The following is a 12,873-nucleotide window of genomic DNA, read 5'->3' on the forward strand; positions in this document are numbered from 1 at the left end:
GACAGCCCTCTGCTGCATGCTATTTGTCAGGTGCACCTGAGAGATGACCCTCTGACCCCTGACCTGCTCCTGATCCTAAAGTTCACATTACAAACAAGGAGGGTTTTCCATCTGTCAAAATGACAACTTGTACTTGTAAATCACAAACGTTTACCTGCTGATCATACAATTCATTTAATTTTGCAAGGATGGTCACGGGAGACTAGATCCTCATAAATAAGCCACATTAAACCATGCCGTTGTCAGGTTCGCTGTCAGCATGCGTCACGTTATCCTATTTGCTCAAGTGATACTGTTTGCTTTTGGCACGAGTCATTCTCGTGCCGAATTCCTTTGAGCATATTTTACTCTCAGTGGGCCTCTGTGTCGTCTGAGTTAACTCGTTTTCTAGACGAATGTCGCTCTATCAATTTTACGCACAAGCTGGGGCAAGTTGTACTGTTCGAGGGGCCAGTTACATTAGACGTTATTGTTGTCATATCGTTTTCTTCACTGCATTGCAGGCATTAGTAGGCATAAGACCATGTTCATAATCATTCCACAATTTATTTGCATTTTCTGTTTAATAACGGATGTAAAAAAAGAACGATAGCAAAAATTAGTTATGTAAAAATTATTTCATACTCCACATTTAGGGGGGCCACAAGGGGGTCCAAAATTGTTGTCACAGCCCCCCCCCCTAGAACCGCTAGTGCCACTAGTTGGTCAGAAGGTTCAAATCAACGTATCATATCGTGGTGTAGATGTACTGTAGATCGAATTGCACTCAATACATGTTCTTCCTTACTATGGGTCATATTAGCTGGCTATCCCGGGGTAAACACACTTTTAAAACCCAGTACGTACATTTGACGAAGGGAAAGGACATCATAAGATATTCTAGTTTCAGTTACAGCACAATTAAAATGATCATTACTCCCTACTCGGAAATTACGATATGAAACGATGATTTGAACCTTCTGACCAACTAGTGCGTCAGACGGCGCCTCACTGTCTGATTCATATCGCGTGATTTCTGATGATTGTTCTCTATTATATCGATTGATTGGTTCTGTATGGGGTGAAACTGGGCACATTATCCCATTGGACAAACACTGGTTGAATCAACGTTGGTTACACGTCATTTCAATGAAATTACGTTTAACAAACGTGGAAAATACATTAAATGTAAGTATGTACCCAGTGGGATTACAGGTGACCCAGTCACACACACACACACAGTAACGGTCGCAGCCTGGTGTCATATTTGTCACCTCAGAGTGAAATGTGTTGGCTGTTTTATTTGAGTCCACCTCGGATTCTCTTGTGTAATCATGGCGATGCGCGTGGATGCCTCATGGACAGAAAGAGCGGCCACCTAGGGCAGGCCTATATATACAGTATTTAATAGCACAAATGTATGAAAGCCTACTTTTTCTTTCTGAAGTCATAACGCTAAGGACTCTATGGGACTGGAAACTTCAGCTGCACTTAAATTAGTCTCCTCACACTCGATAGCTATTTGAGGCTCAGGGCGCACTTGAAGGCAGAAGCGCTTTCAAGCGCAACGGTAACATCTGGCATCCCGACTCCAGGAAACTACTGCAAAGACGGACAAGGACGGTGACCTGTGTGGCCAGACATGGAAGAACTTGCTCGTGAGAGTATCAGCCTGTTGGCGAGATCTGCGTCGCACGCGGATCCCCCACGGCTTGGTTCGTTCGGTGCCATCTTCATCATGCTCAAATCTGCCCTAGGCGCGGGACTGCTTAACTTCCCGTGGGCTTTCGAGAAGGCGGGAGGAGTCAATAAAGCCATCAGCGTTGAAATGGTAAGCGCAATCAAAAATCAAGAACCAAAATATTGTTCTAAAAGAAAGAGTAAAGTAATAAAACAGAAAAACATTTTTTTTTGTCCACACAATCAAGAAATATGCTGTAACTTGGTGTCAATTCAATCAAACATGCACTATGGGAAATCTGTGGAAGTCATAGCACCCTTGCACCTTGTTGCACCCTTCATTAAAGTCAAAATTAGTTTACTTCATCCTGTTAATACTTAAATGTTCTCATATTAGTTTGTGTGTGTGTCACGGTGGTGGACATCTGGCATATTGTGCAAATGCCAGATGGTCTGGTCCATTTCTAGCCCAGTGGGCCTGTTTTGCTTGTTTTTTTTGTTGCACAAAATGATCATTAACTGGCTAATAATGGGTGCCTCGAGAAAAAAATAGGCCGGTGTGTTAGAAATGCCAGGACTGATTTCTGGTCCCAGTCTGCCCCTGTGGATGTGTGATGGCCTGTGTGAGGCCACATACACCCATGGCCTAGGCCTGCTTTGTTGAATTTCCTCTCCTTGGTGTGAATGAGATGCATCTTTTCACAGGCTAACTCTAATGAAGGGTTCATGGGTCAGGAGCCAGGCAGGCGCCCATGCATGTATACTGTAATATCAGCAGTACCCACCACGAAGGCCTGCCTGTGTGTGTATTTGTGCTTCTTTCTGTATGTGTCTGATGGGTGAATGATTTACTCCATCAGGGCTACGACACACAATTAGTCTAGTGGTTTCCATCTCACTGTATCATTGATGGGGAACATGGTTTGCATTTAAATTGCCAAGTGTGAGCGCCCTGTCAAACTTCTAGCACTTATCCAAACAGTTTTAGGGAGGAAATTCAGGGAGGAAGGGAGAATAGCACTGGAACCGTTTACGTGCTCAGACATAATGATATCTGTACTGCAAAACACTCTCCTTCAACCCCAACCCCCACCCCCAGGTGTCACTGGTGTTCCTGATCAGCGGATTGATCATCCTGGGCTATGCTTCGTCCATCAGCAGAAAGAATACCTATCAGGACGTGGTGCGAGAGGTGTGTGGGGGGGCCATCGGCCAGCTGTGTGAGGTCTGCTTCTGCTTCAACCTCTTCATGATCTCTGTGGCCTTCCTGGTGGTGGTGCAGGACCAGCTAGACAAACGTGAGTGATAACCTCCAGACCAGCATTGGCACAGCATCACGTCGTTCACACAATGGCTCCGTAGCCACAGTTAGAAATGGATGCGGTTAGCTGATATACCGATAGAACCACCAACGTCCTGAAAATGTTTTAATGTGCATCTATGAGTGTTTTCTGTATGTGTTCCAGTGTGTGTGTCTCTGTATGAGACGGTGACGGGGTCCTTTGAGGGCGAGATACCGTACCACTGGTACACGGACCAACGGTTCCACCTCTTCATCATGTGCCTCATCTTCATCCTCCCTCTCTCCATCCCCAAAGAGATTGGCATCCAGAAATACACCAGGTGTGTCGGTTGGAGCGGGGGTGCTTGCCTGTGTAATATGTTGTGCATGTCTGTGTGTGTTTGAATTGGGACACTTCATGGTTATTCAGACCCCCTATTTCCCCTCTCTTTCTTTGACTCTTTGACTCTCTCTGTATCACTCAGTGTGCTGGGCACTCTGGCTGCTACATATCTCTGTGTGGCTGTCATTGTCAAATACTACATGATGGACGAACATTCAGCCGTCATTACCCCAGAGCACAGTGAAGGGTCAGTGAGTGTATGAGTTGGTTTGTGTGAGTGTGTGTATGTATGTGCATGTGTGTTTGTGTGCATGTGTTTCTTCGGCAGGTATGAGTATACTTGTGCATATGATGTGTGTGATAATCTGTTATTCCCTGTCTTCTATGTTTTCTAGAAAAGATTCATGGGCATCAATGTTCAGCGTCGTCCCCACCATCTGTTTTGGCTTCCAGGTACAGAACGATCTTTTAACTGTTTGAAGTTTGGAGACAGTATCTGTACTATAGGGTTATGCATTTTGCTTGTGTGTGTGTTACACTGCTACAACACCTATACTCTGTTTGTGTATTATTAGTATGTATATGAATGTGTGTTTGTGTGTTGCAGTGCCATGAGGCCTGTATAGCCATCTACAGCAGCATGGAGAACAAGAAGCTCTCCCATTGGGTGATCATCTCTGTGATCTCTATGTTCTTCTGCCTGCTCATCTACACCCTTACAGGTGAGCTGGCCTGTCAATCATGGCATGGTCCCTCCTTCTTTGAAGTAAATCACTGATAAAAGTGGTTGGATTTGTGAAAGCAGTTGGATGGTTTTAGCGTTGAGCAGTGAATACCTCAAGGAAAGAAGGATGGATTTAAGGATGCAAGGAAGTATTCAAACAGGACTTGATGTCCAGCTGTTTAGTGCATTGTGGGAGCTATTGTGGGAGCTGTCAGGCTGTCAGTCATATCCCTTTCTCTGTTCTTAGGTATCTTTGGCTTCCTGACGTTTGGGCGCACAGTGGCGGCTGATATTCTGATGTCATATCCTGGAAATGATGTGGTCATGATCATTGCCAGACTGCTATTTGGAATATCAATCATCACCATCTATCCAATTATACTTCTGTTGGGAAGGTAGGGCCCCACTTGGACAGCACAAGCGGTTGTTTCTGTGTGTTACCATGTAACTGAGTCTGTGTATATACATTTATGTTCATTGCATAGGTCTGTCATTCTGGACCTGATGTTGCGAATTCATCGCCGTCGGCGCGGTGGGGTCACACATTCGTTTGAGAACCAATGCAGAGTGATTCTGACTGTCATCTGGATCACAATCACCCTCCTCATCGCCATGTTCGTCCCTGACATGAGTGAGGTCATCAGCGTTATCGGAGGAATCAGTGCCTTCTTCATCTTTATCTTTCCTGGTATGAAACAAAGTGTGTGTGTGTGTGTGTGTGTATGTAGGCATGTGTCTGAGGTTGTTTGTGACTCACAAGCGTTCCTGTGTTGAGCTGATCCTGTGTTTGTGTAAAACTTGTGTCAACTAACATTGAGATGTGTGTTGCAGGGCTTTGCCTGGTTTTCACTATGCAGTCAGAGCCTGTGTCGCCCAGAGTCAGGTGAGTGGAGTAGTTTGAAGTTATGAGATCACCTGGTGGTTTTGAATTGAATCACAAACTGCCCACAAAACATGAGTTAAATTGCATACTATTGCATTACTATTGTAAACATTCATGAATGTACCTGATTCCACCCATTTCTTCCTCTTTTGTCCCTCTGTTTCTCTCTCTCCCTGTCTGCAGGGTAGTGTGCACTGTGTGGGGTGTGATTACTGTAATTGTTGGAGCCTTCATTTTGGGACAGAGCACTACCATTGCCATTATGGAGATCTTCCACAAATTGTGATAACCATCACCATCAGAACCACCAAATCACCAACACTGTCATCTGTCATTATCAATAAAACAACATCATTATGATTGTACCCGGGTTCTGTTTGAGGTTCATCCTGTTTTTAAAGTTGACGTTTATGGGAGTCAGAAGTCTAGAATAAGATATTGATGTAGTGCTGCTATATCAACACTGCATGGGGAAATTGATCAATGTATTTATGTATGCATAGACATGTATGAGCATTCATAAATTATTCTTCCTTTGTGGCCATCACAACTAATCACAACAGATATGCATCTACAGTCCAGTCAGCATGCAGTGTGTTATGTTGCAGAGCTGTGGCAGGGGGCAGTCTTTCATAGGGATGAAGGCAGGAAGACTGAATGAGTTCTTCCACAATGAGACATTGTAAATATAGACTGCACCTCGAAATGACAGAACATATGGAAACACTTCCATTTTCTCTCCCTCTATAGCGTTTTTTTTGTTGTTGCTCTGCATCTCTTCTTCTGTCCCACTCTCCCTACCCACTGACCTCCCTCTATCCCAGCTGTGAGTACTGGTATATCAGTGATGGTGCGGTGTAGAGCTCGACAGCGGAGATGCTGAATATGACTGTTTTAGTGTTAACCAACATCAGACTCAGGAGTTATAGCAATCAATCAATCAATTAATCAATCAAATGTATTTATAAAACCCTTCTTACATCAGCTGATGTCACAAAGTGCTGTACAGAAATCCAGCCTAAAACCCCAAACAGCAACTCCCTAGAAAGGCCAGAACGTAGAAAGAAACCTAGAGAGGAACCAGGCTATGAGGGGTGGCCAGTCCTCTTCTGGCTGTGCCGGGTGGAGATTATAACAGAACATGGTCAAGATATTCAAATGTTCATAGATGACCAGCAGGGTCAAATAATAATAATCACAGTGGTTGTAGAGGGTGCAACAGGTCAGCACCTCAGGAGTAAATGTCAGTTGGCTTTTCATAGCCGATCATTCAGAGTATCTCTACCGCTCCTGCTGTCTCTAGAGGGTTGAAAACAGCAGGTCTGGGACAAGGTAGCACGTCCAGTGAACAGGTCAGGCTTCCATAGCCGCAGGCAGAACAGTTGAAACTGGAGCAGCAGCACGACCAGGTGGACTGGGGACAGCAAGGAGTCATCAGGCCAGGTAGTCCTGAGGCATGGTCCTAGGGCTCAGGTCCTCAGAGAGAGAGAGAGAGAGAGAAAAAAGAGAGAGAATTAGAGAGAGCATACTTAAATTCACTCAGGACACCGGATTAGACAGGAGAAATACTCCAGATATAACGGACTGAACCCTAGCAGAGTGTGAAGCGTGTGTGTGTGAGTAGGTGTTAGTCGGTGTGTGAATGAGTTATGTGACAGAGTGGGGAAATAAGGGATGTACTGTATCTATGCATAGAGAGACATAGGCCGAAACCACAGATCAGGCTGCTGACAACACACGCACACGCATGCAGCCCTTATACACATTCACAACAGTGTAACATCATTATATCTGCCTCCTAATTTGCCCTTGGCAAATTAAATTCCTTAAATTCAATAAAGTGGCACTATTTGAAGACAATTGAATAATTACTGGAAACTATTATGTAAATTAAACAGGAAGACAATGGAACTGACCGTCAAACATTTAATCAATGTGACAGCGGCAGCACAAGATCACGCACACGTACACACACACACACACACACACACACACACACACACACACACACACACACACACACACACACACAGAGAGAGAGAGAGAGCTCTGATAGCTCGCAAGCTGACGGTAGAATATATTAATGATTACTATTGCTCAAATGGAAGAAGAGGAGATTGGGGTTTGTGCGTTTTCTCCCCCAGATCTTTATTGGCAGGGAGTGACTGAGAGGGAAACACTGCTCAGATGATCAATCAGAAACACTTTTAATCCTCTTAGTCACACATAATTTGCTTTGTTATCTTGCTGTCAGACTGTGTGAGAATACTTGAAACGTGTGTGTCTATGTGAGTGCGCATGTGAGTGTGGGTGTGTGTGTGTATTGAAGTTTGTGTGATTTGAAGATTGTACGGGTGTTTCAAATATACAATAATTCTGTCCCTAGTAGCTGACAGATTGCCCTGTGATCCAAGCACAAGCAGGCTATCATAACCTACACTGCATTGCTCTATACTGCCTGAGGTATCTTAAACACACATCAGAGCTTGAATAAAGTACATTTTCAAAACATGACTGTACCGCAGATTAAGAGATTGATTATGTAATTGAAGGCACCATCAAGGAGCAACTCTCTGCTCCTATTTCTAGGTGTTTTTCTTTTTGAAGGCTGTATGTTAATAGGTTAATTTAGAGAAAAAAATGCTAACGCTGTAATCTGTGGCAGATATTGCAATTATCGTCTCACTGCTGCTCTGTCCATCATTGGTAATGAGAGGAATTGCTGTCCCTGCGGGAAGCTCATCAGTGTTTCTCTAAGAGTTATGGAATAACTGGAAGCTGGGATAAGAGGAGGTAAACACAAATTACATAATATACAGTATGTGCATGAAATACAGTGAGTATACCAAACATTAGGAACACCTTCCTAATATTGAGTTCCAACCCCCTCAGGACAGCCACAATTCATCGGGGGATGGACTCTACAAGGTGTAAAAGCATGTCGGGATGTCCTTTGGGTGGTGGACCATTCTTGATACACACGGGAAATTGTTGAGCGTGAAAAACCCAGCAGCGTTGCAATTCTTGACACAAAAGCCTGGCATCTACTACCATACCCTGTTCAAAGGCACTTACATATTTTTACCCTCTGAATGGCACACATACACAACCCATGTCCCAATTGTCTCAAGGCTTAAAAATCCTTCCGCCCTGTTCCCAGCATTCAGCAGCAGTGTCTCTGTTCTCGTGTGTTACAGTTCCAACACACTGCCCCCTCTAACACACACATACACACACAATGATAGTGACATCATGAAGATACATAGATATCACTGACATAGACAACTGCAAACAAACACATTGTCATAGAGGAAGAGTGAAACATCTCTCTAGAGAGGGAAACACAATAAAGCAAGAAAAATAGAAAGTGGCAGACAAATACAGTTTAAGTCATAGGTTTACATACACCTTAGTCAAATACATTTAAACTCAGTGTTTCCACAATTCCTGACAATTAATCCTAGTAAAAATTCCCTGTCTTAGGTCAGTTAGGATCACCACTTTATTTTAAGAATGAGAAATGTCAGAATAATAGTAGAGAATAATTTCTTTCAGCTTTAATTTCTTTCATCACATTCCCAGTGGGTCAGGAGTTTACATACACTCAATTAGTATTTGGTAGCATTGCCTTTAAATTGTTTAACTTGGGTCAAACGTTTCAGGTAGCCTTCCACAAGCTTCCCACAATAAATTGGGTGAATTTTGGCCCATTCCTCCTGACAGAGCTGGCGTAACCGAGTCAGGTTTGTCGGCCTCCTTGATTGTATACGCTTTTTCAGTTCTGCCCACACATTTTCTATGGGATTGAGGTCAGGGCTTTGTGATGACCACTCCAATACCTTGACTTTGTTGTCCTTAAGCCATTTTGCCACAACTTTGGAAGTGTGCTTGGGGTCATTGTCCATTTGGAAGACCCATTTGCGACCAAGCTTTAACTTCCTGACTGATGTCTTGAGATGTTGCTTCAATAAATCCAGATAATTTTCTTCCTCATGATGCTATCTATTTTGTTAAGTGCACCAGTCCCTCCTGCAGCAAAGCACCCCACAACATGATGCTGCCACAACCTTGCTTCACGGTTGGGATGGTGTTCTTCGGGTTGCAAGCCTCCCCTTTTTTCCTCCAAACATAACGATGGTCATGACGGCCAAACAGTTCTATTTTTGTTTCATCAGACCAGAGGACATTTCTCCAAAAAGTACGATCTTTGTCCCCATGTGCAGTTGCAAACCGTAGTCTGGCTTTTTTATGGCGGTTTTGGAGCAGTGGCTTCTTCCTTGCTGAGCGGTCTTTCAGGTTATGTCGATATAGGACTCGTTTAACTGTGGATATAGATACTTTTGTACCTGTGTCCTCCAGCATCTTCATAAGGTCCTTTGCTGTTGTTCTGAGATTGATTTGCACTTTTCGCACCAACGTACGTTCATTTCTAGGAGACAGAACGCATCTCCTTCCTGAGCGGTATGACGGTGTCACGTCCTGGCCAGTATATAAGGTTAATTGTTTTGTAGTTTGGTCAGGGCGTGGCAGGGGGTATTTGTTTTCTGTGGTTCGGGGTGGTGTGTTTTGTGTAAAGGGTGTTTGATTTAGTAATTCCGGGTTTTGGTTTATGTTTAGTAATTCTATGGTTAGTCTAGGTTGTGTGTTTCTATGTTTGGTTGATTGGGGTTGGGACTCTCAGTTGAAGGCAGGTGTTGTCTATCTGCCTTTGATTGAGAGTTCCATATATTAGGGTGTGTTTGTATGTGTGATTTGTGGGTGATTGTTCTGTGTTTCGCCTTGTGCCTTACCAGACTGTTTTTGTTGATCGTTCGTGTTTTTGTTATTTTGTATGTTCGTTTTGAAAGATAATTAAAAATCAAGATGAGCATTCACGTACCTGCTGCGTTTTGGTCCTCATTCACCGACAACAACCGTGACAGAATCACCCACCACCAAAGGACCAAGCAGCAGAGGAAGGAGCAGACGGAGTTCGAGTTGGACTGGCGGGAGAAGTGGACTTGGGAGGAAGTTCTGGACGGGGCCGGACCCTGGCATCAGGCTGGGGATTATCGACGCCCGCAGGGGGAAATTGAGGCAGCCAAGGCAGAGAGGCGGTGGTACGAGGCCAAGTACGCGCTGAAGGAGAAGCACGAGAGGCACCCCCAAGAAAATTTTGGGGGGGGCACACGGGTAGTTTGGCTAGGCGTAAGAAGAGCCGGAAGCCAGCTACTCGTGGTTATATGGAGGAGCGTATGGGGTGGAGAGCGCTATGTTTCGCTGAGGAGCGCACTATCTCACCCATACGCACGCACAGTCCGGTGCGCGTTATTCCAGCCCCTCGCAGGTGCCGTGCTAGAGCGGGCATCCAGCCTGGTAGGAGGATGCCTGCGCAGCGCATCTGGTCGCCGGTACGCCTCCGAGGACCAGGCTACCCAACTCCCGCTCTACGCACGGCTACCATCAGGCCCCTGCACAGCCCAGTCTGCCCTGTACGAGCACCCCGCTCGTGCAGGGCTACTAGTTCCATCCAGCCAAGGCGGGTTGTGCAGGAGGTAAGATCTAGACCGGCTGTGCGCCTCCATAGCCCTGGGTTTCCAGCTCCTGTCTCTCGTGCGGACCCGGAAGTGCGTCAACCCAGTCCGACTCGTCCTGTTCCCGCTCCCCGCACTAGCCTGGAGGTGCGTGTACATAATCTGGTAATCCCAGTACCAGCACCACGCACCAGGCTACAAGTGCGTCAACCCAGCCTCGCCAGTCAACAGTCTTCATCAGAGCTGCCCGCCAGTCAACAGTCATCGTCAGAGCTGCCCGCCAGTCAACAGTCATCGTCAGAGCTGCCCGCCAGTCAACAGTCATCGTCAGAGCTGCCCGCCAGTCAACAGTCATCGTCAGAGCTGCCCGCCAGTCAACAGTCATCGTCAGAGCTGCCCGCCAGTCAACAGTCATCGTCAGAGCTGCCCGCCAGTCAACAGTCATCGTCAGAGCTGCCCGCCAGTCAACAGTCATCGTCAGAGCTGCCCGCCAGTCAACAGTCATCGTCAGAGCTGCCCGCCAGTCAACAGTCATCGTCAGAGCTGCCCGCCAGTCAACAGTCATCGTCAGAGCTGCCCGCCAGTCAACAGTCATCGTCAGAGCTGCCCGCCAGTCAACAGTCATCGTCAGAGCTGCCCGCCAGTCAACAGTCATCGTCAGAGCTGCCCGCCAGTCAACAGTCATCGTCAGAGCTGCCCGCCAGTCAACAGTCATCGTCAGAGCTGCCCGCCAGTCAACAGTCATCGTCAGAGCTGCCCGCCAGTCAACAGTCATCGTCAGAGCTGCCCGCCAGTCTACAGTCATCGTCAGAGCTGCCCGCCAGTCTACAGTCATCGTCAGAGCTGCCCGCCAGTCAACAGTCGTCAGAGCTGCCCGCCAGTCAACAGTCGCCAGAGAGGTCAGACTGCGCTGAACTGCCGGAGTGGCCAGACTGCGCTGAACTGCCGGAGTGGCCAGACTGCGCTGAACTGCCGGAGTGGCCAGACTGCGCTGAACTGCCGGAGTGGCCAGACTGCGCTGAACTGCCGGAGTGGCCAGACTGCGCTGAACTGCCGGAGTGGCCAGACTGCCCAGACTGTCCCGAATTGCCAGACTGCCCAGACTGTCCCGAATTGCCAGACTGCCCCGACTGCCCCCCGGCGAAGCCAGAGTGGCCGGACAGCCTGGAACGGCCGGAGCCAGAGCCACCTCCAGAAATAGGTGGGTTGGGGAGGGGGGGTGTAGCACAGTGCCGTCGTTGACGGCAGCCACCCTCCCTTCCCTCCCTTTAGAAAAGGGGACTTTTTGTTGGTGTTTCTTGGGGTTATTTTTTTGTTAAGGTGCTTCTGGGGTAGCACCTTTAAGGGGGGGTACTGTCACGTCCTGGCCAGTATATAAGGTTAATTGTTTTGTAGTTTGGTCAGGGCGTGGCAGGGGGTATTTGTTTTCTGTGGTTCGGGGTGGTGTGTTTTGTGTAAAGGGTGTTTGATTTAGTAATTCCGGGTTTTGGTTTATGTTTAGTAATTCTATGGTTAGTCTAGGTTGTGTGTTTCTATGTTTGGTTGATTGGGGTTGGGACTCTCAGTTGAAGGCAGGTGTTGTCTATCTGCCTTTGATTGAGAGTTCCATATATTAGGGTGTGTTTGTATGTGTGATTTGTGGGTGATTGTTCTGTGTTTCGCCTTGTGCCTTACCAGACTGTTTTTGTTGATCGTTCGTGTTTTTGTTATTTTGTATGTTCGTTTTGAAAGATAATTAAAAATCAAGATGAGCATTCACGTACCTGCTGCGTTTTGGTCCTCATTCACCGACAACAACCGTGACAGACGGCTGCGTGGCCCCATGGTATTTATACTTGCGTACTATTGTTTGTACAGATGAACGTGGTTACCTTCAGGCGTTTGGAAATTGCTCCCAAGGATGAACCAGACTTGTGGAGGTCTACAATTTTCCAAGCTGTTTAAAAGGCACAGTCTACTTGGTGTATGTAAACTTCTGACCCACTGGAATTGTGATACAGTGAATTATAAGTGAAATAATCTGTCTGTAAGCAATTGCTGGAAAAATTACTTGTGTCATGCACAAAGTAGATATCCTAACCGACTTGCCAAAATTATAGTTTGTTAACAAATTTGTGGAGTGGTTGAAAAACGAGTTTTAATGACTCCAACCTAAGTGTATGTAAACTTCCGACTTCAACTGTAACTTGTAAGCAGGTCTACTTTGGCAATAAAATAATTTTGCACAAATACTTTTCTAAAATCGTCTGAATAGGAGAATGGTATCCTCAAGTGTGGAGAAAAGGCTGAGACTACCTCAAGCTAAAGCATGTCACAAACAATATAATTTTAGTTAGTGAATAACATTTTTTAAATGTACAATAATTCCAACTCTTTTGACCCCATTCTGGCATTACTGGCATGTGTCTCTAAAGGTAGTAATTTCTAAGATGTCTAACAGTTACAGCAGTAGTAATTTGGGAACATACT

At 45.9% G+C, this 12,873-nt stretch overlaps 1 protein-coding gene across 1 annotated transcript; it reads left to right on the plus strand.

Moving 5' to 3' along the window:
- Positions 1-1,299: 1,299 nt before the first annotated feature.
- On the plus strand, positions 1,300-5,256 carry slc38a8b (solute carrier family 38 member 8b). Its single transcript, XM_014126989.2, has 10 exons — positions 1,300-1,810; positions 2,759-2,957; positions 3,126-3,282; positions 3,427-3,531; positions 3,680-3,737; positions 3,892-4,006; positions 4,256-4,403; positions 4,494-4,696; positions 4,840-4,891; positions 5,075-5,256. Exons 1-10 carry the CDS (start codon positions 1,622-1,624, stop codon positions 5,175-5,177), a joined length of 1,329 nt encoding a protein of 442 aa, XP_013982464.2. The 5' UTR covers positions 1,300-1,621; the 3' UTR covers positions 5,178-5,256.
- The last annotated feature ends 7,617 nt before the right edge of the window (positions 5,257-12,873 follow it).

Source organism: Salmo salar, chromosome ssa11 (genome assembly GCF_905237065.1).
Source record: "Salmo salar chromosome ssa11, Ssal_v3.1, whole genome shotgun sequence".
NCBI classification, from domain to species: Eukaryota; Metazoa; Chordata; class Actinopteri; order Salmoniformes; family Salmonidae; genus Salmo; species Salmo salar.

Bases quoted from the DNA above. Each gene is read 5' to 3' on its own strand.
- slc38a8b (XM_014126989.2), top strand. From the start codon at position 1,622: ATGGAAGAACTTGCTCGTGAGAGTATCAGCCTGTTGGCGAGATCTGCG. The intron at 1,811-2,758 runs GTAAGCGCAATC...CCCCACCCCCAG, and splicing joins AAGCCATCAGCGTTGAAATG to GTGTCACTGGTGTTCCTGAT. The intron at 3,283-3,426 runs GTGTGTCGGTTG...TGTATCACTCAG, and splicing joins GGCATCCAGAAATACACCAG to TGTGCTGGGCACTCTGGCTG.